The sequence below is a fragment of the Pseudophryne corroboree genome, chromosome 6 (genome assembly GCF_028390025.1).
Source record: "Pseudophryne corroboree isolate aPseCor3 chromosome 6, aPseCor3.hap2, whole genome shotgun sequence".
Classification (NCBI taxonomy): domain Eukaryota; kingdom Metazoa; phylum Chordata; class Amphibia; order Anura; family Myobatrachidae; genus Pseudophryne; species Pseudophryne corroboree.
The window spans coordinates 574,625,769-574,652,604 of NC_086449.1; the positions used below are offsets into that span (position 1 = coordinate 574,625,769).

The window sequence follows — 26,836 nt, forward strand, 5'->3', positions numbered from 1 at the left end:
AGACGCCTGGACAGGCACAAGCTGAGTAGTCGGCTGTCCCATGTCATCAAACTTCTTTTGTAAAGAGCTGACACTTTCACGTAATTCCTTCCATAAGCCCATCCACTCAGGTGTCGACCCCCTAGGGGGTGACATCTCCACTACAGGCAATTGCTCCGCCTCCACATCATTTTCCTCCTCATACATGTCGACACAGCCGTACCGACACACAGCACACACACAGGGAATGCTCTGATAGAGGACAGGACCCCACTAGCACTTTGGGGAGACAGAGGGAGAGTATGCCAGCACACACCAGAGCACTATATATATACCGGGATAACACTATACAAAGTGTTTTTCCCTTTATAGCTGCTGTTTATATTATACTGCGCCTAATTAGTGCCCCCCCCTCTCTTTTACCCTTTTCTGTAGTGCAGGACTGCAGGGGAGAGTCAGGGAGACGTCCTTCCAGCAGAGCTGTGAGGGAAAATGGCGCCAGTGTGCTGAGGAGATAGGCTCCGCCCCCTTCTCGGCGGACTTTTCTCCCGCTTTTTTCTGGAATCTGGCAGGGGTTAATATACATCCATATAGCCCTGGGGGTTATATGTGATGTATTTTTGCCAGCCAAGGTGTTTATATTGCTGCTCAGGGCGCCCCCCCCCAGCGCCCTGCACCCTCAGTGACCGGAGTGTGTGGTGTGCATGAGGAGCAATGGCGCACAGCTGCAGTGCTGTGCGCTACCTTGGTGAAGACTGATGTCTTCTGCCGCCGATTTTCCGGACCTCTTCTTGCTTCTGGCTCTGTAAGGGGGCCGGCGGCGCGGCTCTGGGACCGGACTCCGAGGATGGGCCTGTGTTCGGTCCCTCTGGAGCTAATGGTGTCCAGTAGCCTAAGAAGCCCAAGCTGGCTGCAAGCAGGCAGGTTCGCTTCTTCTCCCCTTAGTCCCTCGATGCAGTGAGCCTGTTGCCAGCAGGTCTCACTGAAAATAAAAAACCTAAAACTAACTTTTTCTAAGAAGCTCAGGAGAGCCTCCTAGATTGCACCCTGCTCGGTCGGGCACAAAAATCTAACTGAGGCTTGGAGGAGGGTCATAGGGGGAGGAGCCAGTGCACACCAGGTAGTCCTAAAGCTTTTCTTTTGTGCCCAGTCTCCTGCGGAGCCGCTATTCCCCATGGTCCTTACGGAGTTCCCAGCATCCACTAGGACGTCAGAGGAATAAAGCTAACAAAAAGTATTTTTAGAGAAACTCAGTAGAGCTCCCCTAGAGTGTGACCAGTCTCCTCTGGGCACAGAATCTAACTGAGGTCTGGAGGAGGGGCATAGAGGGAGGAGCCAGTTCACACCCATTCAAAGTCTTATAGTGTGCCCATGTCTCCTGTGGATCCAGTCTATACCCCATGGTCCTTTTGGAGTCCCCAGCATCCTCTAGGACGAAGGAGAAATAAAAAATAATCGCAAATGCATTGTATGTCCAATTTGAGACAAAAATAATAAAAAATATTAGCTCAAGATAAATTATCCTTTATTAATTAAAAGTAGTTTCAAGTCTTTATATGATACAATATATAATAAGAGTTTACTTACCGATAATTCTATTTCTCGTAGTCCGTAGTGGATGCTGGGGACACCGTCAGGACCATGGGGATTAGCGGCTCCGCAGGAGACAGGGCACAAAAGTAAAAGCTTTAGGATCAGGTGGTGTGCACTGGCTCCTCCCCCTATGACCCTCCTCCAAGCCTCAGTTAGGATACTGTGCCCGGACGAGCGTACACAATAAGGAAGGATTTTGAATCCCGGGTAAGACTCATACCAGCCACACCAATCACACCGTACAACCTGTGATCTGAACCCAGTTAACAGCATGATAACAGCGGAGCATCTGAAAAGATGGCTCACAATAATAACCCGATTTTTGTAACAATAACTATGTACAAGTATTGCAGACAATCCGCACTTGGGATGGGCGCCCAGCATCCACTACGGACTACGAGAAATAGAATTATCGGTAAGTAAATTCTTATTTTCTCTGACGTCCCAAGTAGATGCTGGGGACTCCGTCAGGACCATGGGGATTATACCAAAGCTCCCAAACGGGCGGGAGAGTGCGGATGACTCTGCAGCACCGAATGAGAGAACTCCAGGTCCTCCTCAGTCAGGGTGTGCCCCTGACCAAGTATCAGCTCGGCAAAGTTGTAAAGCCGAGACCCCTCGGGCAGCCGCCCAAGATGAGCCCACCTTCCTTGTGGAATGGGCTTTTACATATTTTGGCTGTGGCAGGCCTGCCACAGAATGTGCAAGCTGAATTGTACTACACATCCAACTAGCAATCGTCTGCTTAGAAGCAAGAGCACCCAGTTTGTTGGGTGCATACAGGAAAACAGCAAGTCAGTTTTCCTGACTCCAGCCGTCCTGGAAACTATATTTTCAGGGCCCTGACAACATCTAGCAACTTGGAGTCCTCCAAGTCCCTAGTAGCCGCAGGTACCACAATAAGCTGGTTCGGGTGAAACACTGACACCACCTTAGGGAGAAACTGGGGATGAGTCCGCAGCTCTGCCCTGTCCGAATGGACAATCAGATATGGGCTTTTTTTGAGACAAACGCCGCCAATTCTGACACTCGCCTGGCCGAGGCCAGGGCCAACAGCATGGTCACTTTCCCTGTGAGATATTTCAAATCCACAGATTTGAGCGGTTTAAACCAATGTGATTTTAGGAATCACAGAACTACGTTGAGATCCCACAGTGCCACTGGAGGCACAAAAGGGGGTTGTATATGCAGTACTCCCTTGACAAACTTCTGGACTTCAGGAACTGAAGCCAATTCTTTCTGGAAGAAAATCGACAAGGCCGAAATTTGAACCTTAATGGACCCCAATTTGAGGCCCATAGACACTCCTGTTTGCAGGAAATGCAGGAAACGACCGAGTTGAAATTTCTTCATGGGGCCTTCCTGGCCTCACACCACGCAACATATTTTCGCCACATGTGGTGATAATGTTGTGCGGTCACCTCCTTCCTGGCTTTGACCAGGGTAGGAATGACCTCTTCCGGAATGCCTTTTTCCCTTAGGATCCGGCGTTCAACCGCCATGCCGTCAAACGCAGCCGCGGTAAGTCTTGGAACAGACATGGTACTTGCTGAAGCAAGTCCCTTCTTAGCGGCAGAGGCCATGAGTCCTCTGTGAGCATCTCTTGAAGTTCCGGGTACCAAGTCCTTCTTGGCCAATCCGGAGCCACGAGTATAGTTCTTACTCCTCTACGTCTTATAATTCTCAATACCTTGGGTATGAGAAGCAGAGGAGGGAAGACATACACCGACTGGTACACCCACGGTGTTACCAGAACGTCCACAGCTATTGCCTGAGGGTCTTTTGACCTGGCGCAATACTTGTCCAGTTTTTTGTTCAGGCGGGACGCCATCATGTCCACCTTTGGTCTTTTCCAACGGTTCACAATCATGTGGAAGACTTCCCGATGAAGTCCCCACTCTCCCGGGTGGAGGTTGTGCCTGCTGAGGAAGTCTGCTTCCCAGTTGTCCACTCCCGGAATGAACACTGCTGACAGTGCTATCACATGATTTTCCGCCCAGCGAAAAATCCTTGCAGTTTCTGCCATTGCCCTCCTGCTTCTTGTGCCGCCCTGTCTGTTTACGTGGGCGACTGCCGTGATGTTGTCCCACTGGATCAATACCGGCTGACCTTGAAGCAGAGGTCTTGCTAAGCTTAGAGCATTGTAAATTGCCCTTAGCTCCAGTATATTTATGTGGAGAAAAATCTCCAGACTTGATCACACTCCCTGGAAATTTTTTCCGTGTGTGACTGCTCCCCAGCCTCTCAGGCTGGCCTCCGTGGTCACCAACATCCAATCCTGAATGCAGAATCTGCGGCCCTCTAGAAGATGAGCACTCTGTAACCACCACAGGAGAGACACCCTTGTCCTTGGAGATAGGGTTATCCGCTGATGCATCTGAAAATGCGATCCGGACCATTTGTCCAGCAGATCCCACTGAAAAGTTCTTGCGTGGAATCTGCCGAATGGAATCGCTTCGTAATAAGCCACCATTTTTCCCAGGACTCTTGTGCAATGATGCACTGACACTTTTCCTGGTTTTAGGAGGTTCCTGACTAGCTCGGATAACTCCCTGGCTTTCTCCTCCGGGAGAAACACCTTTTTCTGGACTGTGTCCAGAACCATCCCTAGGAACAGCAGACGTGTCGTCGGAAACGGCTGCGATTTTGGATATTTAGAATCCACCCGTGCTGTCGTAGAACTACTTGAGATAGTGCTACTCCGACTTCCAACTGTTCTCTGGACCTTGCCCTTATCAGGAGATCGTCCAAGTAAGGGATAATTAAGACGCCATTTTCTTTGAAGAAGAATCAACATTTTGGCCATTACTTTGGTAAAGACCCGAGGTGCCGTGGACAATCCAAACGGCAGCGTCTGAAACTGATAGTGACAGTTCCGTACCACGAACCTGAGGTACCCTTGGTGAGAAGGGCAATTTGGGACATGGAGGTAAGCATCCTTGATGTCCAGGGACACCATATAGTCCCCTTCTTCCTGGTTCGCTATCACTGCTCTGAGTGACTCCATCTTGATTTGAACCTTTGTATGTAAGTGTTCAAAGATTTCCCATTTAGAATAGGTCTCACCGAGCCGTCTGGCTTCAGTACCACAATATAGTGTGGAATAATACCCCTTTCCTTGTTGTAGGAGGGGTACTTTGATTATCACCTGCTGGTAATACAGCCTGTGAATTGTTTCCAATACTGCCTCCCTGTCGGAGGAAGACGTTGGTAAAGCAGACATCAGGAGCCTGCGAGGGGGAGACGTCTCGAACTTCCAGTCTGTACCCCTGGGATACTACTTGTAGGATCCAGGGGTCCACTTGCGAGTGAGCCCACTACGCGCTGAAACTCTTGAGACGACCCCCCACCGCACTTGAGTCCGCTTGTATGGCCCCAGCGTCATGCTGAGGACTTGGCAGAAGCTGTGGAGGGCTTCTGTTCCTGGGAATGGGCTGCCTGCTGCAGTCTTCTTCCCTTTCCTCTATCCCTGGGCAGATATGACTGGCCTTTTGCCCGCTTGCCCTTATGGGGACGAAAGGACTGAGGCTGAAAAGACTGTCTTTTTCTGCTGAGATGTGATTTGGGGTAAAAAAGGTGGATGTTCCAGCTGTTGCCGAGGCCACCAGGTCCGATGGACCGACCCCAAATAACTCCTTCTGCATCACCTGACCACTGTCGTGTCCATAAACATCTTCTGGCAGATATGGACATTGCACTTACTCTTGATGCCAGAGTGCAAATATCCCTCTGTGCATCTCGCATATATAGAAATGCATCCTTTAAATGCTCTATAGTCAATAAAATACTGTCCCTGTCAAGGGTATCAATATTTTCAGTCAGGGAATCCGACCAAGCCACCCCAGCGCTGCACATCCATGCTGAGGCGATCGCTGGTCGCAGTATAACACCAGTATGTGTGTATATACCTTTTTAGGATATTTTCCAGCCTCTCAGTTGGCTCCTTGAGGGCGGCCCTATCTGGAGACGGTACCGCCACTTGTTTTGATAAGCGTGTGAGCGCCTTATCCACCCTAAAGGGTGTTTCCCAACGCGCCCTAACTTCTGGCGGGAAAGGGTATACCGCCAATAATTTTCTATCGGGGGAAACCCACGCATCATCACACACTTCATTTAATTTATCTGATTCAGGAAAAACTACAGGTAGTTTTTTCACACCCCACATAATACCCTTCTTGTGGTACTTGTAGTATCAGAAATATGTAACACCTCCTTCATTGCCCTTAACATGTAACGTGTGGCCCTAAAGGAAAATACGTTTGTTTCTTCACCGTCGACACTGGAGTCAGTGTCCGTGTCTGTGTCGACCGACTGAGGTAAATGAGCGTTTTACAGCCCCTGACGGTGTTTGAGACGCCTGGACAGGTACTAATTTGTTTGCCGGCCGTCTCATGTCGTCAACCGACCTTGCAGCGTGTTGACATTATCATGTAATTCCTTAAATAAGCCATCCATTCCGGTGTCGACTCCCTAGAGAGTGACATCACCATTTCAGGCAATTGCTCCGCCTCCTCACCAACATCGTCCTCAAATGTCGACACACACGTACCGACACACAGCACACACACAGGGAATGCTCTGATAGAGGACAGGACCCCACTAGCCCTTTGGGGAGACAGAGGGAGAGTTTGCCAGCACACACCAAAAACGCTATAATTATACAGGGACAACCTTTATATAAGTGTTTTTCCCTTATAGCATTTTAATATATATATATATACATATCGCCAAATAAGTGCCCCCCCTCTCTGTTTTAACCCTGTTTCTGTAGTGCAGTGCAGGGGAGAGCCTGGGAGTCTTCCCACCAGCATTTCTGTGAGGGAAAATGGCGCTGTGTGCTGAGGAGAATAGGCCCCGCCCCCTTTTCGGCGGGCTTCTTCTCCCGTTTTTCTGAGACCTGGCAGGGGTTAAATACATCTATATAGCCCCCAGGGGCTATATGTGATGTATTTTTAGCCAGAATAAGGTACTATCATTGCTGCCCAGGGCGCCCCCCCCCAGCGCCCTGCACCCTCAGTGACCGCTGCTATGAAGTGTGCTGACAACAATGGCGCACAGCTGCAGTGCTGTGCGCTACCTTATGAAGACTGAAAAGTCTTCTGCCGCCGTTTCTGGACCTTCACTTTTCGGCATCTGCAAGGGGGGTCGGCGGCGCGGCTCCGGGACGAACCCCAGGGTGAGACCTGTGTTCCGACTCCCTCTGGAGCTAATGGTGTCCAGTAGCCTAAGAAGCCAATCCATCCTGCACGCAGGTGAGTTCACTTCTCTCCCCTAAGTCCCTCGTAGCAGTGAGCCTGTTGCCAGCAGGACTCACTGAAAATAAAAAACCTAACAAACTTTTACTCTAAGCAGCTCTTTAGGAGAGCCACCTAGATTGCACCCTTCTCGGCCGGGCACAAAAATCTAACTGAGGCTTGGAGGAGGGTCATAGGGGGAGGAGCCAGTGCACACCACCTGATCCTAAAGCTTTTACTTTTGTGCCCTGTCTCCTGCGGAGCCGCTAATCCCCATGGTCCTGACGGAGTCCCCAGCATCCACTTAGGACGTCAGAGAAACTGGGCAAAGGAGGCCTTTAAAAAAAGTACACTAAAATAGTCATATCTGCAAGTAAATAAGCTGCAATGTTATATGCACAATGATGCTACACAGGATATGAAGGTAGTGAACCAGTGCTAATTATTGATTGCACCTCAGTGAGGCTAATTGAATTGAGCCCCAAACGTTTTTATTACAGATGAGGGTTTGTTACTCCTAAGAAAATCAAAACTTAATATTGTAAGGGTGGTGTCAATAGTCCAATTTTATAAATGTTAAAATATAAATGAGGGTATAATAAATGAAACTGAATGAGGAGAAACAGAAAACATTTAGTAAGTGGAATGTTCTGGAGAAATGTTAAATCTATAGCAAATTACTGATGATGACCAAAATCAATCAATAGTAAATGACTGCATTAAGGATTTTACCATAAGCATTATACATCTTGGGCCCAAGATCTGGTCGTACAAAGTAGCTGGGCAATCTAGAAGCCAAATTGAGCCTCCCATCTCGCTTTGTATATTCTGGCAAAGGAAGGTTCTCCATTAAATCTTCAAATCTGAAATAAAATTAAATACTTTACATCACAAAATACTTCAAGAATGTGACTTATCACTTCAAGTTTATTTTGAAATTAGAAGCGTCCACACAGGTTAAAATGCATCTCATCTATTAACATTTCTCGTTTCATATTGTCAAATGTTCCTCTAGAAAATTATTTTAGGTGGTGTAGTTCTTCACGGTATGTGGTCAGCATACCGCTCGTCGGGATCCCGGCTGACAATACTGATGCCGGGATTCCGAATGGGTTACCATACCGCCGCCAGTATTTCGGCGAGGTAGGCGATTCCCCATCTATGGGTGTCCACGACACCCATAGAGGGAGAATAGAACCTGTGGCGGTGGTATAACATACCGATCTTGTTCTTTACATATGTTGTGTATTCTAATTTCACAACACTGCCAGCATTCTAAAACGTATAACTATTAGCTGGTTTTCGTTAACTGTAGCAATGGTAGGCTAGTTCTTATTCAAGAATGAATGTGTTTTGATGGTGAATTTAACAGTTACAACATGATTACCTTTTGCCATGCACTGGAGAGTGGCTAAAATACATAATTAGTGCATGTAAACAGCATAATAAAATGTAAGCGCTAAAATTTTTCGTAACTACTGGAAAAAAAAAAGTGGATTTGTGGAGGACAAGGTAGGCATAGTACTTGTTCAAAAATCACAACAAAACTTTTATACTCAAGTCATTTCTCTAAATCCACTGGGAGTGACACCTAACCATGCGATATGGAGCCTCCTTCAGGACTTTGGCATTTTCTTTCCACTTTTATATCCTGAAGGGAGCTTAATATTTTCTCTCTAGCCAGGGACCTCAGGACAGAACCAGAAATAAACTAAAGAGAAAGGATAAATATCACTTTTGGTTAAGTTTTTAACAAAAGGGTAAATTGCTGGATACTCTGTCCCACACTGGAATCAAAGAAAAAGATTTAACAAGGTCTTCCCTTATAAATTCTGATGTCCTTGTGACATATCTTCAGTGATGTGAGAAATAACTACAACCAAAGGAAACTGATAAATCAAGCAAAGGTTCCATGGGATCATCACAGCACGCACAAGGAACAGCTGTAGATCTCTTGTCCTGGGGCAGAATTGCTCCACCTTGTGGTTTAATAGGGTTGCCTTCATGTCATTATCTGGCAGACTCCATTTCTCCAATCTGCTGAGAAATGTAAGGGTTCACAGACCACTCTCCGAGATACAGGACATGCCTGTTAAGGTAATAAGCCTCCCAGTATATTCCCCCTGTAATGAACACTGCCAGATATATTATCCTGTTGGTTTCCTTAATTGCATGAAGCTTTGTAGTGAAGAAACATTTAGGTGGTTTTCTGAGGAGGTAATCGATGAGGGGGCAAAGGTACTGGGGACCCTCTTCCAGCTCATCACTTGGCAAACTCCCGTAGCCTTGCAAATTATCTTTTTTATCTCTGGACCAGAAAGAGACATCAATGGTAAGGATTGGGTAGTTTTCTTAGACTCTGTATCACATACATTGAGCCAAAGGGATCGGTGAGTTGAGATCACTGAAGTTAAATTTCTGGCCCCAATGCATCCAGTGTAAAATCCGTATATTTACATGTGTACCAGATGTATTTATCCAAGAATGGTCTTCAATTCGTTATCAGTACTATTCTTAAAGGAAAAGTGGAAGACTTCTACAAATACACTATAGAAGTATTTCTCAATTGAACTTTCGGAAAAGAATAAAAGGGTCTGTAATCTGTATTTAACCAAAAATTATTAATTCGGGTTTAATCTATGCCTCAAATAGCTATGGTAAAGAGAGAATAAAAGAAACGGATTCTTCATCCTTTTAAAAACAGAGCAACTACAAAGCAGTAGTAGACATGAGAAAAGTGCCAAAGTCCTAGTCCAGCGTCCCCCCAAGTGGATCAAAGAAAAGTGTCATGTAATTTTATGTTCAGGCATGCAAGACAAAGAAAGGAAGAATAAAAAGGCAGTTTGACCCATCACCTTTCTCCTGCATGAATGTAAACCAAAGCCCAAATGTGTCTCTGTGAGGCCTACAAACATGCTGAACAAAACCAGTTTAATTTTTACATCCACCCACACAATAACTTCTGTAAATTATAATTAGAGTTGGATTTCAACAATATTTACAACAAAAAACAATGGATTTATAGAATTCATTACGCCTCTGTCCTAAAAATATAGTATTAGGACAATTCCCAGTTAGACAAACAGATATGAAATATATATTGTCCAAGCAAGAAAAAGGGTTTACCGTGTAGGCATCATGTCTCTAAAATCCTCTCCTGGAGGCCAATCCTTCAGTTTAAGGACCATCGGAGAGCCATCATCTGATCTCAGTCTTTCTGTAAACAGATTGTTGTGTTAACAATTTAAATATTACAGTAGTAAAAGTTCTAATGCTTGTACAAATGATGGTTAATGTTGGGTATGGAACTCCAGGTTGACCCCAAAAAGGTTGACACCTTAGGTCGATACCAATTGGTCGACATGGACAAAAGGTCGACATGAGTTTATGGGGTTGTGTGTAGTTTTCTTCGTAGAGTGACCGGGAACCCCAATTAGTGCACCGCGTCCCCTCGCATGCTTCGGGCAAGGTCCCCTCGCATGCTTCGGGCACAGGTTACCGTTCCCAATTGTAGTCCACGTGGATCGTAAAAGTATGAAAAACTTTAAAAAAAAAAAAGGAAAAAAGAAAAGAAACACTCATGTCGACCTTCTCTATGTCGACCTAAGGTGTGTGGACAAATTGGTGTCAACCTAAGGTGTGTCGACCAATTGGTGTCAACCTGGAGTCCGTACACCGTTAATGTTATGCCTTTAGCTTGAGTATTTGAGGGGGCAATTAAATTTGGAGTGTTGTTGGAGGGCCATCGGAATGGCATGGAGCGCTTGTTACTTGTGCTACTGCAACGTCACTTATTTTACCTTGCACGCCTTTATGGGCAATGTTTTAGCTATGTGCGCAGCTGACTCAATTTTGCCCAGAATTAAGCGGACTCAATTTTGCCCAGAATTAAGCTGCCCGCTTAAATCCATTAAACATGCAGAAAGTTTTATGAAATGGAGAGATCCTGTACAAACATTTTCAATGTTGCCTACAATATTCATTTAAAGCTAGGTATTAAACATGATTGAGTTTCAAGTGAACGCTCATTAAATACATCATATTGCAGTTAAGCTTTGAAACTATGTTCTAAAGGTCAAAGATGAGAACAAAGTAGAAAAGATCTGTCTACAGTTCCAACAGGAATTTATTAACACTTACACAAATTTTACAGATATGCCAGATTTTGAGATGCCATACAGCATATCATGCACGAAGTTCTAAAGATCTACAAACTGTGTAATTAACAGTATTTTCATTAATGGTAAACTGTTTTATTGTAGCAGAACATGTGGTTACTATGCCAAATCGGTTTTTGTTAAGCAGTTAAAGGGGGAGGCTGGCCACTGAAGCATTACACAAGGTTGCCACAACCACATCATTAATCACCAGGACAACTGTGATAATAAGAACTAACCAAGAGTAAAGTTACATTGACCAGGGCTTGTGTGTAAATTAACCCTTATTCATTCATATAGTGAGAACAATTGTGATATTTCAATATTGACTGGGGGAAAAAAAAGGATATCAAACTATTTCTCTACATTGCTGTCACTTTCCACCGTGCAACAAAAAGACTCTTGCATCTCTAGCTTAAATAAAGTCAAAACAGTTTAACACTATTCCATTGACAAACTAAAAACCTTTTTATGAGTGAATGTACATTGCAAACAAGCTGGTCTTGATTTTGTGCCCTTAATATAAAATAAGATTTTACTCACCGGTAAATCTATTTCTCGTAGTCCGTAGTAGATGCTGGGAACTCCGTAAGGACCATGGGGAATAGCGGCTCCGCAGGAGACTGGGTACAACTAAAGAAAGCTTTAGGACTACCTGGTGTGCACTGGCTCCTCCCTCTATGACCCTCCTCCAGATCTCAGTTAGGATACTGTGCCCGGAAGAGCTAACACAATAAGGAAGTATTTTGAATCCCGGGTAAGACTCATACCAGCCACACCAATCACACCGTATAACTCGTGATACTATACCCATTTAACAGTATGAAATATAACTGAGCCTCTCAACGGATGGCTCAACAATAACCCTTTAGTTAACAATAACTATATACAAGTATTGCAGACAATCCGCACTTGGGATGGGCGCCCAGCATCCACTACGGACTACGAGAAATAGATTTACCGGTGAGTAAAATCTTATTTTCTCCGACGTCCTAGTGGATGCTGGGAACTCCGTAAGGACCATGGGGATTATACCAAAGCTCCCAAACGGGCGGGAGAGTGCGGATGACTCTGCAGCACCGAATGAGCAAACTCAAGGTCCTCCTCAGCCAGGGTATCAAACTTGTAGAATTTTGCAAAAATGTTTGAACCCGACCAAGTAACAGCTCGGCAAAGTTGTAAAGCCGAGACCCCTCGGGCAGCCGCCCAAGAAGAGCCCACTTTCCTTGTGGAATGGGCTTTTACAGATTTAGGGTGCGGCAGTCCAGCCGCAGAATGTGCAAGTTGAATCGTGCTACAGATCCAGCGAGCAATAGTCTGCTTAGAAGCAGGAGCACCCAGCTTGTTGGGTGCCTACAGGATAAATAGCGAGTCAGTTTTCCTGACTCCAGCCGTCCTGGAAACATATATTTTCAGGGCCCTGACTACGTCCAGTAACTTGGAGTCCTCCAAGTCCCACGTAGCCGCAGGCACCACAATAGGTTGGTTCACATGAAAAGCTGATACCACCTTAGGAAGGAATTGGGAACGAGTCCTCAATTCCGCCCTATCCATATGAAAATCAGATAAGGGCATTTGCATGACAAAACCGCCAATTCTGATACACGCCTGGCCGACGCCAAGGCCAACCGCATGACCACTTTCCACGTGAGGTATTTTAGCTCTACGGATTTAAGTGGCTCAACCCAATGCGACTTCAGGAAATCCAACACCACGTTGAGATTCCACGGTGCCCCTAGAGGCACACACGGGGGCTGAATATGCAGCACTCCCTTAACAAAAGTCTGAACTTCAGGCAGTGAAGCCATTTCTTTTTGGAAGAAAATTTACAGAGCCGAAATCTGGACCTTAACGTAACCCAATTTTAGGCCCGTAGTCACTCCTGACTGTAGGAAGTGCAGAAATCGACCCAGTTGAAATTCCTCCGTTGGGGCCTTCCTGGCCTCACACCAAGCAACATATTTTTGCCATATGCGGTGATAATATTTGCGATCACATCTTTCCTAGCCTTAATCAGCGTAGGAATGACTTCCTCCGGAATGCCTTTTCCCTTTAGGATCCGGTGTTCAACCGCCATGCCGTCAAACACAGCCGTGGTAAGTCTTGGAACAGGCAGGGCCCCTGCTGCCGCAGGTCCTGTCTGAGCGACAGAGGCCATGGGTCCTCTGAGATCATTTCTTGAAGTTCTGGGTACCAAGCTCTTCTTGGCCAATCCGGAACCACGAGTATAGTTCTTACTCCTCTCCTTAGTATTCTCAATACCTTGGGTATGAGAGGCAAAGGAAGGAACCCATACACCGACTGGTACACCCACGGTGTTACCAGAGCGTCCACAGCTATCGCCTGAGGGTCCCTTGACCTGGCGCAATATCTTTTTAGCTTTTTGTTGAGGCAGGACGCCATCATGTCCACCTGTGGCCTTTCCCAATGGTGTACAATCATTTTGAAGACTTCTGGATGAAGTCCCCACTCTCCCGGGTGGAGGTCGTGCCTGCTGAGAAAGTCTGCTTCCCAGTTGTCCACTCCGGGAATGAACACTGCTGACAGTGCTAACACATGATTTTCCGCCCATCGGAAAATCCTTGTGGCTTCTGCCATCACCATCCTGCTTCTTGTGCCGCCCTGCTGGTTTACATGGGCGACCTCCGTGATGTTGTCTGACTGGATCAGCACCGGCTGGTGTTGAAGCAGGGGTCTAGCCTGACTTAGGGCATTGTGAATGGCCCTTAGTCCCAGAATATTTGTGTGTAGGGAAGTCTCCTGACTTGACCATAATCCTTGGAAGTTTCTTCCCTGTGTGACTGCCCTCTAGAAGATGAGCACTCTGCAGCCACCACAACAGCGACACCCTGGCCCTTGGAGACAGGGTTATCAGCCGATGCATCTGAAGATGCGACCCGGACCACTTGTCTAACAGATCCCACTGGAAGATCCTTGCATGGAACCTACCGAATGGAATTTCTTCGTAAGAAGCTACCATAATTCCCAGGACTCGCGTGCATTGATGCACCGACACCTGTATTTGTATTAGGAGGTCTCTGACTAGAGATGACAACTCCTTGACCTTCACCTCCGGGAGAAACCCTTTTTCCTGTTCTGTGTCCAGAACCATACTTAGGAACAGTAGACGCGTCGTAGGAACCAGCTGCGACTTTGGACTATTCAGAATCCAGCCGTGCTGTTGTAGCACTTCCCGAGATAGGGCTACTCCGACGAACTGTTCCCTGGACCTCGCCTTTATAAGGAGATCGTCCAAGTACGGGATAATTATAACTCCCTTTTTTCGAAGGAGTATCATAATTTCGGCCATTACCTTGGTAAATACCCTCGGTGCCGGGGACAGACCAACGGCAACGTCTGGAATTGGTAATGACAGTCCTGTACCACAATTTTGAGGTACTCCTGGTGAGGAAGGTAAATGGGGACATGCAGGTAAGCATCCTTGATGTCCAGTGATACCATGTAATCCCCTTCGTCCAGGCTTGCAATAACCGCCCTGAGCGATTCCATTTTGAACTTGAACCTTCGTCTATAAGTGTTCAAGGATTTCAATTTTAGAATGGGTCTCACCAAACAGTCTGGTTTCGGTACCACAAACATTGTGGAATAGTAACCCCGTCCTTGATGAAGGAGGGATACCTTGATTATCACCTGCTGGAAGTACAGCTTGTGAATTGCCGCCAGTACTACCTCTCCTCGAGGGCAGCAGGCAAGGCTGATTTGAGGTAACGGCGAGGGAGAGTCGCCTCGAACTCCAGCTTGTATCCCTGTGATACTATTTGCAGAACCCAGGGATCCACCTGTGAGCGAGCCCACTGGTCGCTGAAGTTCCCGAGACGCGCCCCCACCGCACCTGGCTCCACCTGTGGAGCCCCAGCGTCATGCAGCGGACTCAGAGGAAGCGGGGGAAGATTTTTCATCCTGGGAACTGGCTGTCTGGTGCAGCTTTTTCCCTCTTCCCTTGTCTCTGTGCAGAAAGGAAGCGCCTTTGACCCGCTTGCTTTTCTGAAGCCGAAAGGACTGTACCTTATAATACGGTGCTTTCTTAGGCTGTGAGGAAACTTGGGGTAAATATTTTCCTTCCCAGCTGTTGCTGTGGATACGAGGTCCCAGAGACCATTCCCAAACAATTCCTCACCCTTATAAGGCAGAATCTTCATGTGCCTTCTAAAGTCAGCATCGCCTGTCCACTGCCGGGTCCCTAATACCCTCCTGGCAGAATGGACATTGCATTAATTCTGGATGCCAGCCGGCAAATATCCCTCTGTGCATCCCTCATATATAAGACGACGTCTTTAATATGCTCTATGGTTAGCAAATAGTATCCCTGTCCTGACAGGGTAATAGACCACGCTGCAGCAGCACTATCCATGCTGAAGGCCATTGCAGGTCTCAGTATAGTACCTGAGTGTGTATATACAGACTTCAGGATAGCCTCCTGCTTTTTATCAGCAGGCTCCTTTAAAGTGGCCGTATCCTAAGACGGCAGTGCCACCTTTTTGACAAATGTGTGAGCGCCTTATCCACCCTAGGGGATATCTCCCAACATGACCTATCCTCTGGTGGGAAAGGGTACGCCATCAGTAACTTTTTAGAAATTACCAGTTTCTTATCGGGGGAACCCACGCTTCTTCACACACTTCATTCACTCATCTGATGGGGGAACAAAACACTGTCTGCTTTTTCTCCCCAAACATAAAACCCCTTTTTTGTGGTACCTGGGTTAATGTCAGAAATGTATAGCACATTTTTCATTGCCGAGATCATGTAACGGATGTTCCTAGTGGATTGTGTATATGTCTCAACCTTGTCGACACTGGAGTCAGACTCCGTGTCGACATCTGTGTCTGCCATCTGAGGTAGCGGGCTTTTTTAAACCCCTGATGGCCTTTGAGACGCCTGGGCAGGCGTGGGCTGAGAAGCCGGCTGTCCCACAGCTGTTACGTCATTCAGCCTTTTATGTAAGGAGTTGACACTGTCGGTTAAATACCTTCCACCTATCCATCCACTCTGGTGTCGGCCCCACAGGGGGCGACATCACATTTATCGGCATCTGCTCCGCCTCCACATAAGCCTCCTCATCAACCATGTCGACACAGCCGTACCGACACACCGCACACACACAGGGAATGCTCTGACTGAGGACAAGACCCCACAAAGTCCTTTGGGGAGACAGAGAGAGAGTATGCCAGCACACACCAGAGCGCTATATAATGCAGGGATTCACACTACCCACAGTGATTTTTCCCTTATAGCTGCTATAATACACATATTTGCGCCTAAATTTAGTGCCCCCCCTCTTTTTAACCCTTTGAGCCTGAAAACTACAGGGGAGAGCCTGGGGAGCTGTCTTCCAGCTGCACTGTGAAGAGAAAATGGTGCCAGTGTGCTGAGGGAGATAGCCTCGCCCCTTTTTCGGCGGACTTTTCTCCCGCTTTTTTTATGGATTCTGGCAGGGGTATTTATCACATATATAGCCTCTGGGACTATATATTGTGATTTTTTGCCAGACAAGGTATTCATATTGCTGCTCAGGGCGCCCCCCCCCCCAGCGCCCTGCACCCATTAGTGACCGGAGTGTGAGGTGTGCATGAGGAGCAATGGCGCACAGCTGCAGTGCTGTGCGCTACCTTGTTGAAGACCGAAGTCTTCTGCCACCGATTTCCAGGACCATCTTCATGCTTCTGGCTTTGTAAGGGGGACGGCGGCGCGGCTCTGGGACCGAACGATCGAGGTCGGGTCCTGTGTTCGATCCCTCTGGAGCTAATGGTGTCCAGTAGCCTAAGAAGCCCAAACTATCTCCAGTCAGGTAGGTTCGCTTCTTCTCCCCTTAGTACCTCGTAGCAGTGAGTCTGTTGCCAGCAGATCTCACTGAAAATAAAAAACCTAATATATACTTTCTTTTTCTAGGAGCTCAGGAGAGCCCCTAGTGTGCATCCAGCTCAGCCGGGCACAAGATTCTAACTTGAGGTCTGGAGGAGGGTCATAGAGGGAGGAGCCAGTGCACACCAGGTAGTCCTAAAGCTTTCTTTAGTTGTGCCCAGTCTCCTGCGGAGCCGCTATTCCCCATGGTCCTTACGGAGTTCCCAGCATCCACTAGGACGTCAGAGAAAACATTTTTACTTCAACTTACCCACTATATCCTGGTTTATATACACTTAAAAATTGTAAATCCCCTGCAAACCAATGAAAGAGGTCCCTAAAACACAGAATAAGCTTTGAAGCCACATATATAAAGCAGCTAAACTCCTTATTGCCACAAACTGGAAGAAACTTACTGCCCCTCCAACCAAATAAGGTTTGGTACTCTGCCTTGATGTGAGTACATTACCACCCCTCTCCATAACACTGTAGATAATTTTTCCATGCAGTATGAGGTCCTCGATTCACGCACTTTAATAGACCGCTACCTGGTATTACTTACCCTTATTCTCAGGGATATCACACTATTTTGTTATCATAGTCTACGCCTTCGGTTGTTACCTGTCCTTTTTTTGTCCCCTCCCTTACTAGTCCATATTTCTTATTTGTTCTTCTACGTACGTACGTACGTACCTACGTACGTACGTACGTACGTACGTACGTACGTACGTACGTACGTACGTACGTACGTACATACAAACATTAAGTCAAAGGCTTTATCAGTTTTACTGCTTTAATAAGGAGGAGATTAAAAAAAAAAAAAAAATGTAAATCCCCTACAATAATGGAATATGTTCACTGGGCAGAGGGGATGGTATATGAGAGAACTATTGCCAAAAATGCTTAAACGCTTTACATAAATTAGAGCACCATGCCTATACTACAGTAAACTACTTCAGATACGGATGCATTTCGCCACACTGCGCTAAGCATTCTCTTACTATTAAGAGTGGCGCTTAATAAGAATCTGTAGAAGCAATACTAATACCCCTTTCAGACTGCCAAAATAACCCGGGCTATTGTCGGGTGAACCCGGGTCGATACTCTGTGAATGAGTCCCCAAAAAAATAATCTGTCAACAAACCAAGTATTTCAACGCAGTTAACGAGCAGGGTTGAGCACAGGTCCGACCTGAGTTGCAGTGCGGTGTAAACAGGTTCTACCCAGGTTATCCAACTTTGAACTCATCAAACGCCGCTGATTGGAGCTTCCTGGGGTTTTGAGAGTCTGAAGAAGGCAAATTTTTGATGACATCCATAGGTTTTGCAGCACTGACCCGGCTCCAGTGTAAACAGTGCCGACCTCCAGGGTCGCAGGTGCATTGTGAATGGGGTCTGATCCGGTTTGGACCCGTGATCAAAATCCCTGGTCGGATTCAGGAATGTGGTGTGAAAGGGGTATAAGTGACATGTGTAGGACAATCATGATCAGCAGCAATTCGTTTTTTCTCTTTTCGTCTTGCATACCAGTCACCAGTTTCTAGATACAGTTGCCACACCTATACATAGATTAAGTTGCAACATTTAATTCTATCCATGTGGTAGGGACTGACAATGAATAGATATGTTCCATAAAGAGCTGCATAATATGTATACAAAAAGTCATATATACGACTTTTATATATTACACTAAAAGATATGCGCCACTTAAAAAAACACTCCAACTGAAGAATGAAGACTATGGGGTATATTCAACTGAAGTCGAAAGCTGCCTTCTGTCGGAAAGATGGCAGTTTCTGACTTTTTTTAGGTCGGAAGGGGTTCCGACCTATTCAATATACCAGAAAATTATCCGGCAAGTCGAGGAATTTGACTTGTCGGAAAGCACGTGGATCGGCAGAATAGTTGCTGATCCGCGTGCTTCGGTTGGAAACGGGGCCAAATCCGACAGGTTCTGGCCCTCTTTCCAACCATCTCAATCGGACTTTAAAAAAAGTTGGATTTAGATGAGGGACATGAGGGGGCTGAGAGGAGATTTGGGGGGAGACGGAGGAGCACAGCGCTACAGCAGCGTCCACCTGGCACCAGCAAGTGAGGTCTCGCTTGCGGGAGCCGGGTGGACGCTGCCGTGAGCGGCGGCTGTGACACATCCTCCTGCGAGGCTTGCTGGAGCCGCTGCTGTATCGCTGCTCTCCCCCGTCTCCCCGCAGCTCTCCCCCATCTCCGCTGAGTCAACTCAATTCGACTTTTTTAAAGTCGAATTGAGATGCCCATTGAATAGCCCTTGTCGGATCCATTCCGACAAATGCATGTCTGAATAGATCAGACTTCAATTGAATATACCCCTATATCCTCTTGGCCTGCTTGTTTCAAGTTGCCTTATGATAATTCAGATATGCAGCTATAGAGGAATGCTCTGTCTACTCGCAGACTTACTAGCATTTAAGATATTATTGGTCAGGAACAGATCAATTTCTTAGAGTTCCAGGTTATTGATCAGTGAGATGGACTACTGAGGACCTCACACAACTTGGGTGCTGTAAAGAAGGAAAACTGCCTCCCTGGCCCTATCAATGGAAGCTCCAAAATGCAGTAAGTGTTCAAACATTTGCCTTTATCTACCAACACCAGCTTATTAAAGATCTAGAGGTAGTTTACAAAAGCCACTAAAAATAGGATTTTGGTACTTACCAGGTAAATCCTTTTCTTTGAATCCATAGGGGGCACTGGAGTACTCTTGGGATATGGACGGTGCGTAGCAGGGAAGGCACATTTAAATATTTAAATGAGTAACCCTCCTCTTCCCTTCTCCATACTCCCAGGATCCTCAGTGTTTTTTACTGGGCCGAATAGGAGCGACAGAGAGGTGAACAATGGAGAATTACATACAGGTTGAGTCTCGCTTATCCAAAATGCTTGCGACCAGAGGTATTTTGGATATGGGATTTTTCCGTATTTTTGAATAATTGCATAGCATAATGAGATATCATGGTAATGGTACCTAAATCTAAGCACAGAATGTATTTATGTTACATATACACCTTACACACACAGCCTGAAGTAATTTTAGCCAATATTTTTTATAACTTTGTGCATTAAACAAAGTGTGTCTACATTCACACAATTCATTTATGTTTCATATACACCTTATACACACAGCCTGAAGGTAATTTAATACAATATTTTTAATAACTTTGTGTATTAAACAAAGTTTGTGTACATTAGCCATCAAAAAAATAGGATTTTGGTACTTACCAGGTAAATCCTTTTCTTTGAATCCATAGGGGGCACTGGAGTACTCTTGGGATATGGACGGCTTCCACCGGAAGAAGGCACTGAATAAATTAATTTTGAGACTACTCCTCCCCTCCATATCCTCGAGCACCTCAGTGTTTTTTACTGAGCCGAACAGGATCGATAGAGAGATTGACAAAAGGAGAATTACATATAACCTCACGGACAACAATAAAGTTGACACAAAACGTAACTGACAACTAAAACAGTTGACACCATAACTGATTAACATTTATTAAATTAAAACCAGTCGTGAAAGTGTGTTACCATAAGAACCACTGAACTTACTCTAAAACAGGTAAACTGCTCTGGGTGGGCGTCCAGTGCCCCCTATGGATTCAAAGAAAAGGATTTACCTGGTAAGTACCAAAATCCTATTTTCTTTTTCATCCACTAGGGGTCACTGGAGTACTCTTGGGATGTACCAAAGTTTCCCCCGTGGGCGGGAGAGCTGTTTGGCACCTGTAACACCAGGCGGCCAAAGCTAGATGCTGGTGCCGCAAACGTATCAAACTTGTAAAAGCGCACAAACGTGTGCACTGAAGACCAAGTAGCCGCACGGCAAAGCTGTGTCGTAGAAGCCCCACGACTCGCTGCCCATGACGTTCCCACAGAACGTGTGGAATGAGCTGTTACTGATGTAGGTGGCTGTAACCTAGCATGAAGGTAAGCCTGACGTATGGTCAGTCTAATCCATCTGGATAAGGTCTGCTTAGAGGCTGGCCAACCCCTCTTGGCCGCATCATAGAGAACAAACAACGTATCCGTCTTACGAACTGTAGACGTTCGGGATACATAAACGCGTAATGCGCGAACCACATCCAACGTTCCGGAATTTTCTGTTAATACCGGAACTACTATTGGTTGATTGATGTGAAAAGACGACACTACCTTTGGTAGGAAAGCGGGATTCGTCCGAAGTTCCGCTCTGTCATCATGAAAAACTAAATACGGTGACTTGCACGACAAGGCACCCAAACTGAAACACGCCTTGCCGAAGCTAAGGCTAAAAGAAAAATCGTTTTCCAAGTGAGAAATTTAATATCCACTTTTTGTAAGGGTTCAAAGTAAAAGGACTGTAAGAAATCTAAAACCAGATTCAAGTCCCATGGCGCTGTAGGTGGAATGAATGGAGGCTGTACCCTCAGTACACCCTGCAGAAACGTATGTACCGACGGCAACAAAGCCAATTTCCTTTGAAAGTAAATTGACAATGCCGATACCTGCACCTTTAGTGTGGATAGACGTAGTCCTCCATCTAACCCCATCTGTAAAAATAACAAAAAACGGGATAATTTAAAAGATGATGTCGGAAACCTCCGAGCTTCACACCAACCTATATAAGTACGCCAGATTCTGTAATAATGAGCTGCCGTAACCGGCTTCCTAGCTCGTATCATGGTTGGAATAACAGACTCAGGAATGCCCTCTCTTCTCAAGATGGCTTTTTCAACAGCCACCCCGTCAAACGCAGCCGCGCTAAATCGGGGTAAAGGAACGGACCCTGTTGTAACAGGTCCGGACGTAGTGGGAGTGGCCAAGGATCGTCTGCGAGTAGTCCGAGGAGATCCGAGAACCAAGTTCTCCGAGGCCAATGAGGCGCTATTAGTATGACTGTGACGGACCCTCTCTTGATCCGTTTTAGCAACAGCGGGAGCAGCGGAAACGGATACACGAGGCTGTACGGCCACGCGGCTGTGAGAGCATCCACCGCCACTGCCTTTGGATCTCTCGTTCTGGACACATATCGTGACACCTGATGATTGTGGCGGGATGCCATCAGATCCACCTGAGGGTAACCCCACCTCTGGATCAACATCTGAAACACTTCTGGATTTAATGCCCACTCTCCTGGATGAAAATCCCGACGACTGAGAAAATCTGCCTCCCAGTTGTCCACTCCCGGAATGAACACTGCCGACAATATCACCTGGTGATATTCGGCCCATCTGAGGATCCGAGCTACTTCCCGCATTGCCATGCGGCTTCTCGTTCCTCCCTGTTTGTTTATGTATGCGACCGCCGTCGCATTGTCTGACTGCACCTGAACAGTCTGAAAACGAAACATGTGCACTGCTTGTCTTAGCGCATTGTAAATCGCCCGGAGTTCCAGGACATTTATAGATAGCAATCTCTCGTGATCTGCCCAGAGGCCCTGGAGCCGATAACTCTGAACTACAGCTCCCCAACCTCTGAGACTCGCGTCTGTTGAAAGAATTATCCAATTCCCGACGCCGAACCGTCTCCCTGCAGATAGATTGTGTATCTTTAGCCACCAGAGAAGAGACACCCTGACCTGTGGCGACAATCTCACCCTGTGGTGAATCTGCAGATGTAAGCCCGACCACTGTGCTAGCACCTCCAGTTGAAACGGACGTGAGTGAAATCTTCCGAACTGAAGTGCTTCGAAAGCCGCCACCATTGTGCCTAAAAGGCGAATGCACAAATGTACTGAGACTGTGCGTGGCTTGAGCACTAATTGTACCAGATGACGAATGACCTGTACTTTTTGTTGTGGTAGGTAAATTCTTTGATTTACTGTATCGAAAATCATCCCTAGGAATTGAAGTCGTTGAGACGGAATTAGCTGTGATTTCTTGAAACTGACTATCCAACCGTGCTGAACTAGTACATTGTACGTTAGCAACGCATGCTGGAGAAGCATCTGTTGAGACGGAGCCTTGATGAGTAGATCGTCCAAATACGGAACAATTATTACTCCTAGGGACCTGAGATGAGCGATCATCACGGACATCACCTTGGTGAATACCCGAGGCGCTGATGAGAGGCCAAACGGCAGAGCCTGAAACTGGTAGTGGTCTCGCCTTATTGCAAACCTTAAGAAACTCTGATGAGGTGGTCAAATCGGAATGTGTAAGTACGCATCTTTGAGATCCAGCGCAATCATGAATTCCTGTGGCTCTAAACCTGCAATTACTGACCTGAGAGATTCCATCTTGAATCTGTAGTAAGTGACGTATTGATTGAGACCCTTTAGGTTCAATATTGGCCTGACTGAGCCATCTGGTTTTGGTACCACAAACAGACTGGAATAATAACCCTGCCCCTGTTCCTGCACAGGGACCGGAATCACGACTGCAGCATTCAGCAGAGACTGAATGGCCACCTGCAGAACTGCTTTCTTGTCGTCCGACACAGGCAGTCCTGTCGTGAAAAATCTCCCTGACGGAAGACAATCGAACTCTATTTTGTAACCCTCTAACACTAAATTGCGGATCCACCCATCTGTGGACGTCTGAAGCCACGCCCCCTGAAAGCTCTGAAGGCGTGCTCCCACAATTGGAGATCCGAGATGGGCTGGGAGCCCGTCATGCCACTGGCTTGTTAGTGGTCTTAGCGTCTTGACGACGTGCATTGGATTGTCGGGCACCACGTCCCCGACCTCTTCTACCAAGCGTGACCGCTCCTGTGCCCCGCCCACGAAAGGGCTGAGTTCTAAAGGATTTGAACGCCGGACCAGAATATTTCCGTTTAGGTACAGTTGTAGGCGATGGAAGAAACACAGACTTTCCTCCTGTAGCCTCAGAAATCCATCTGTCCAATTCGGGACCGAAAAGCTTCTCGCCATCGTAAGGCAATGCCTCTATACCTTTTTTAACCTCCGCCTCCGCTTGCCAAGAACGTAGCCAAAGTGCTCGTCGTGCTGTGACTAGCGATGAAGAAAGGCGAGAAGTAAGCTGACAGACGTCAGTAGAAGCTGTACATAGATATTCAGCAGCTTCCCAGATTTGATCCGCGAGAAGTATAAGATGGTCATCCTGTAGAGCCGACTTGAGCTCTTTTATCCATACCATTAATGCTTTAGTAACCCAAATGCCAACCAACCCAGGTCTCAGCAACACTCCTGCTGCTGTATACATGGACTTTAGCATAGATTCTATTTTACGATCTGCAGGGTCTTTAAGCGTAGTAGCAGTTGGTACTGGTATGGTTAACTTCCTTGTAAGTTTAGATACGGACGAATCCACCAATGGTGGGTTCTCCCATGTAGCGGTCATGGACTCTGGAAACGGGTAACTCGATTTAAATCTACGAGGTATAGAAAACCGTTTATCCGGATTCTTCCGTGTTTCCAGTAACATTTTATTAAGAGATTCCGAAACAGGAAAACACATCGGAGATCTCTGTCGTTTAGTAAAGACTACCTCATCGTTCGTCAGGGGCTCCTCAGTTTCCGTAAACTCCAGCGACTGACGCACTGCTCTGATGAGATTATCAATGCCTGGGCTGTCAAAATCGTCACTATCTGACTGTTGGTCTATTTCGCCCTCCTCATACTCATGTTCAGTGAGGTCTAGCATCGCAGAAACTGGCAAATTATTAGGAAAAGGAACCTTATCCTTTCCACCAAAGGTGGACCTTTGACCAGATTGAGACTCCTCTGGTAACTCAAACGGTCTCATTTTAAACTCAGATCTTGCCGCCTCCCTGTCTTCACGAGAGGCGGCCAACTCTGATTGCAAACCAACTAATACATTTGCAAGCATAGCCCATGGAGGGTCCGGAGACGAACCTGGCTTTAATTCTGGAGTGGAAATCGTATTTGTAGCTGTATTAATATCACATACTGTACATGTGGTGGATCCATCAGGCAACACACTTTTACAGACATGACAGGAAAATTGTTTCTTAGATTTTGCTGGTGTCTTACTCATTATGAAGACAGACAATACAAACTACACACAGACAGTTTGCACGACTCAGTAATAACACTAAGGTTCTTTGTATATTATCAGGCAAGTGCAGTGCACGCCAGCAAAAAGAAAACTGATCCCCAAATTCCCCTAATACCCCTCTTAAGTAGAGATGTAATATAGGAATCCTGGAACAGACAGGAGAAACATTAAGTATGTTAATACCAAATTTTCCTTTAAAGCTTAATACTGCTAATGTGTCTCCCCCCCACCCCCACGACCCCGTGTACAGCAGCGGGTCGGAGGCACCGTGGGACACACCGCATAGAGCCGTGTGAGCGGCCTATACCTGCGTAGCCAAGGCAGCGGGGAACTCATCGGCTGCAGCGGGGAACTCATCGGCTGCAGCGGCGCTGGGAGCGGCGGTCAGCGGGAGCAGAGAGCGTACTGCATAGAGCCGTGGAGCGGCCTATGCACACGCGCTCCAGGTCCAGAACACACACAGCATAGAGCCGTGGAGCGGCCTATTCCTGTGTAGACAGGCAGCGGGGAACCATCGGCTGCTGCGGCGCTGGGAGCGGCGGTGAGCGGGAGCAGAGAGCGTACTGCATAGAGCCGTGGGGCGGCCTATGCATACGCGCTCCGGGCCGTAGGATAACACACAGCATGGAGCCGTAGAGCGGCCTATACCTGTGTAGCCAGGCAGCGGGGAACTCATCGGCTGCTGCGGCGCTGGGAGCGGCGGTCAGCGGGAGCAGAGCGTACTGCATAGAGCTGTGGGGCGGCCTATGCACACGCGCTCCGGACCGCAGGATAACACACAGCATGGAGCCGTAGAGCGGCCTATACCTGTGTAGCCAGGCAGCGGGGAACCATCAGCTGCTGATGTGCTGGGAGCGGCGGTCCGCGGGAGCAGAGAGCGCACTGCATAGAGCCGTGAAGCGGCCTATGCACACGTGCTCCGGGCAGCGGCAATGTATCTAGGATGCGGCGCTGGTCCTCCATCTACCCCTAGCGTGATAATGCGCTCAGTCCCCAATACAATCACTCAACAGTGGGGCGGCAGCGTAAGCTGACCGCCCCTCTCAACATACCTGGACAGTAACAAGGTCTATGACGGGGCTTTTCATTCAAGCTCCGTCCAGCTTCTTGCAGGCAGCCAGCACGTGGTGTGAGGGAGCTCTTTACAGAGAGGTCCGACACTCACAGCTGCTCTCAGCAGCTTCCACTATCCCTGACCCACGCCTCTCAGAAGGGGGGAAAGGATGTGGCAATCATTTAAGAAAAAAGAAAAAAATAAACTTAGAAAAAAATTCCAAGACTTGTGGACGAACTCCACTATGCCTTCTAACTGTGTCGAGCACAGAAAAAACACTGAGGTGCTCGAGGATATGGAGGGGAGGAGTAGTCTCAAAATTAATTTATTCAGTGCCTTCTTCCGGTGGAAGCCGTCCATATCCCAAGAGTACTCCAGTGACCCCTAGTGGATGAAAAAGAAACTAAGGTTTCAGTATCTCACACTCACTCAAAAAAGTCCGTATTTCGGAATATTCCGTATTTCGGAATATTTGGATATGGGATACTCAACCTGTATAACATTATAAAATAACGGACAACAATAAAGTTGACACCTAACGTAACGGACAACTAGAAAGTTGACACGATAATAAATAATCTCTATACCTTGGTCTCCCAAATCTGACCCCCTTGTGGGGCCTCTCCCCCACCTCCCGACCCCCAATCTCTAAACTTCTCCCCACTATTAAATTCAATCTTAAAACCTGGGACTCCCTCTCCCTGAAGAAAGACCTCACTACTACACCCTCGCCCTTGACCCCCATCTGGCAGAATCCTATGTTCCCTCCTGGACTCTCAGTTACGAGGTCCCGGCCTTGGGTAACGCTGGGCCACAAATTCCCAACTGATTTCGCCAATCGGGGCCAATGGCTGTCTCTACCTGACCTTCAACAAAAAAACCCTTCGCAGCCACTTAATCCCTTCCAATTCCTACAAATACGCCATTTTCTAGGCTATCTCCCCCCCACCGCCTTACTCCGCGCCCT

At 47.0% G+C, this 26,836-nt stretch overlaps 1 protein-coding gene across 2 annotated transcripts in view; it reads right to left on the reverse strand.

Annotated features, from left to right (window-relative positions):
- KDM3B (lysine demethylase 3B) overlaps window positions 1-26,836 on the reverse strand; it is a 308,304-nt gene that overhangs the window by 39,989 nt on the left and 241,479 nt on the right. For both annotated transcript variants that reach the window (XM_063927861.1, XM_063927860.1), the window contains exons 18-19: window positions 9,933-10,023; window positions 7,539-7,669 (exon numbers count right to left, since the gene is read on the reverse strand). In XM_063927861.1, the coding sequence (XP_063783931.1) occupies window positions 7,539-7,669; window positions 9,933-10,023 (222 nt within the window). The remainder of the gene's footprint in view (window positions 1-7,538; window positions 7,670-9,932; window positions 10,024-26,836) is intronic.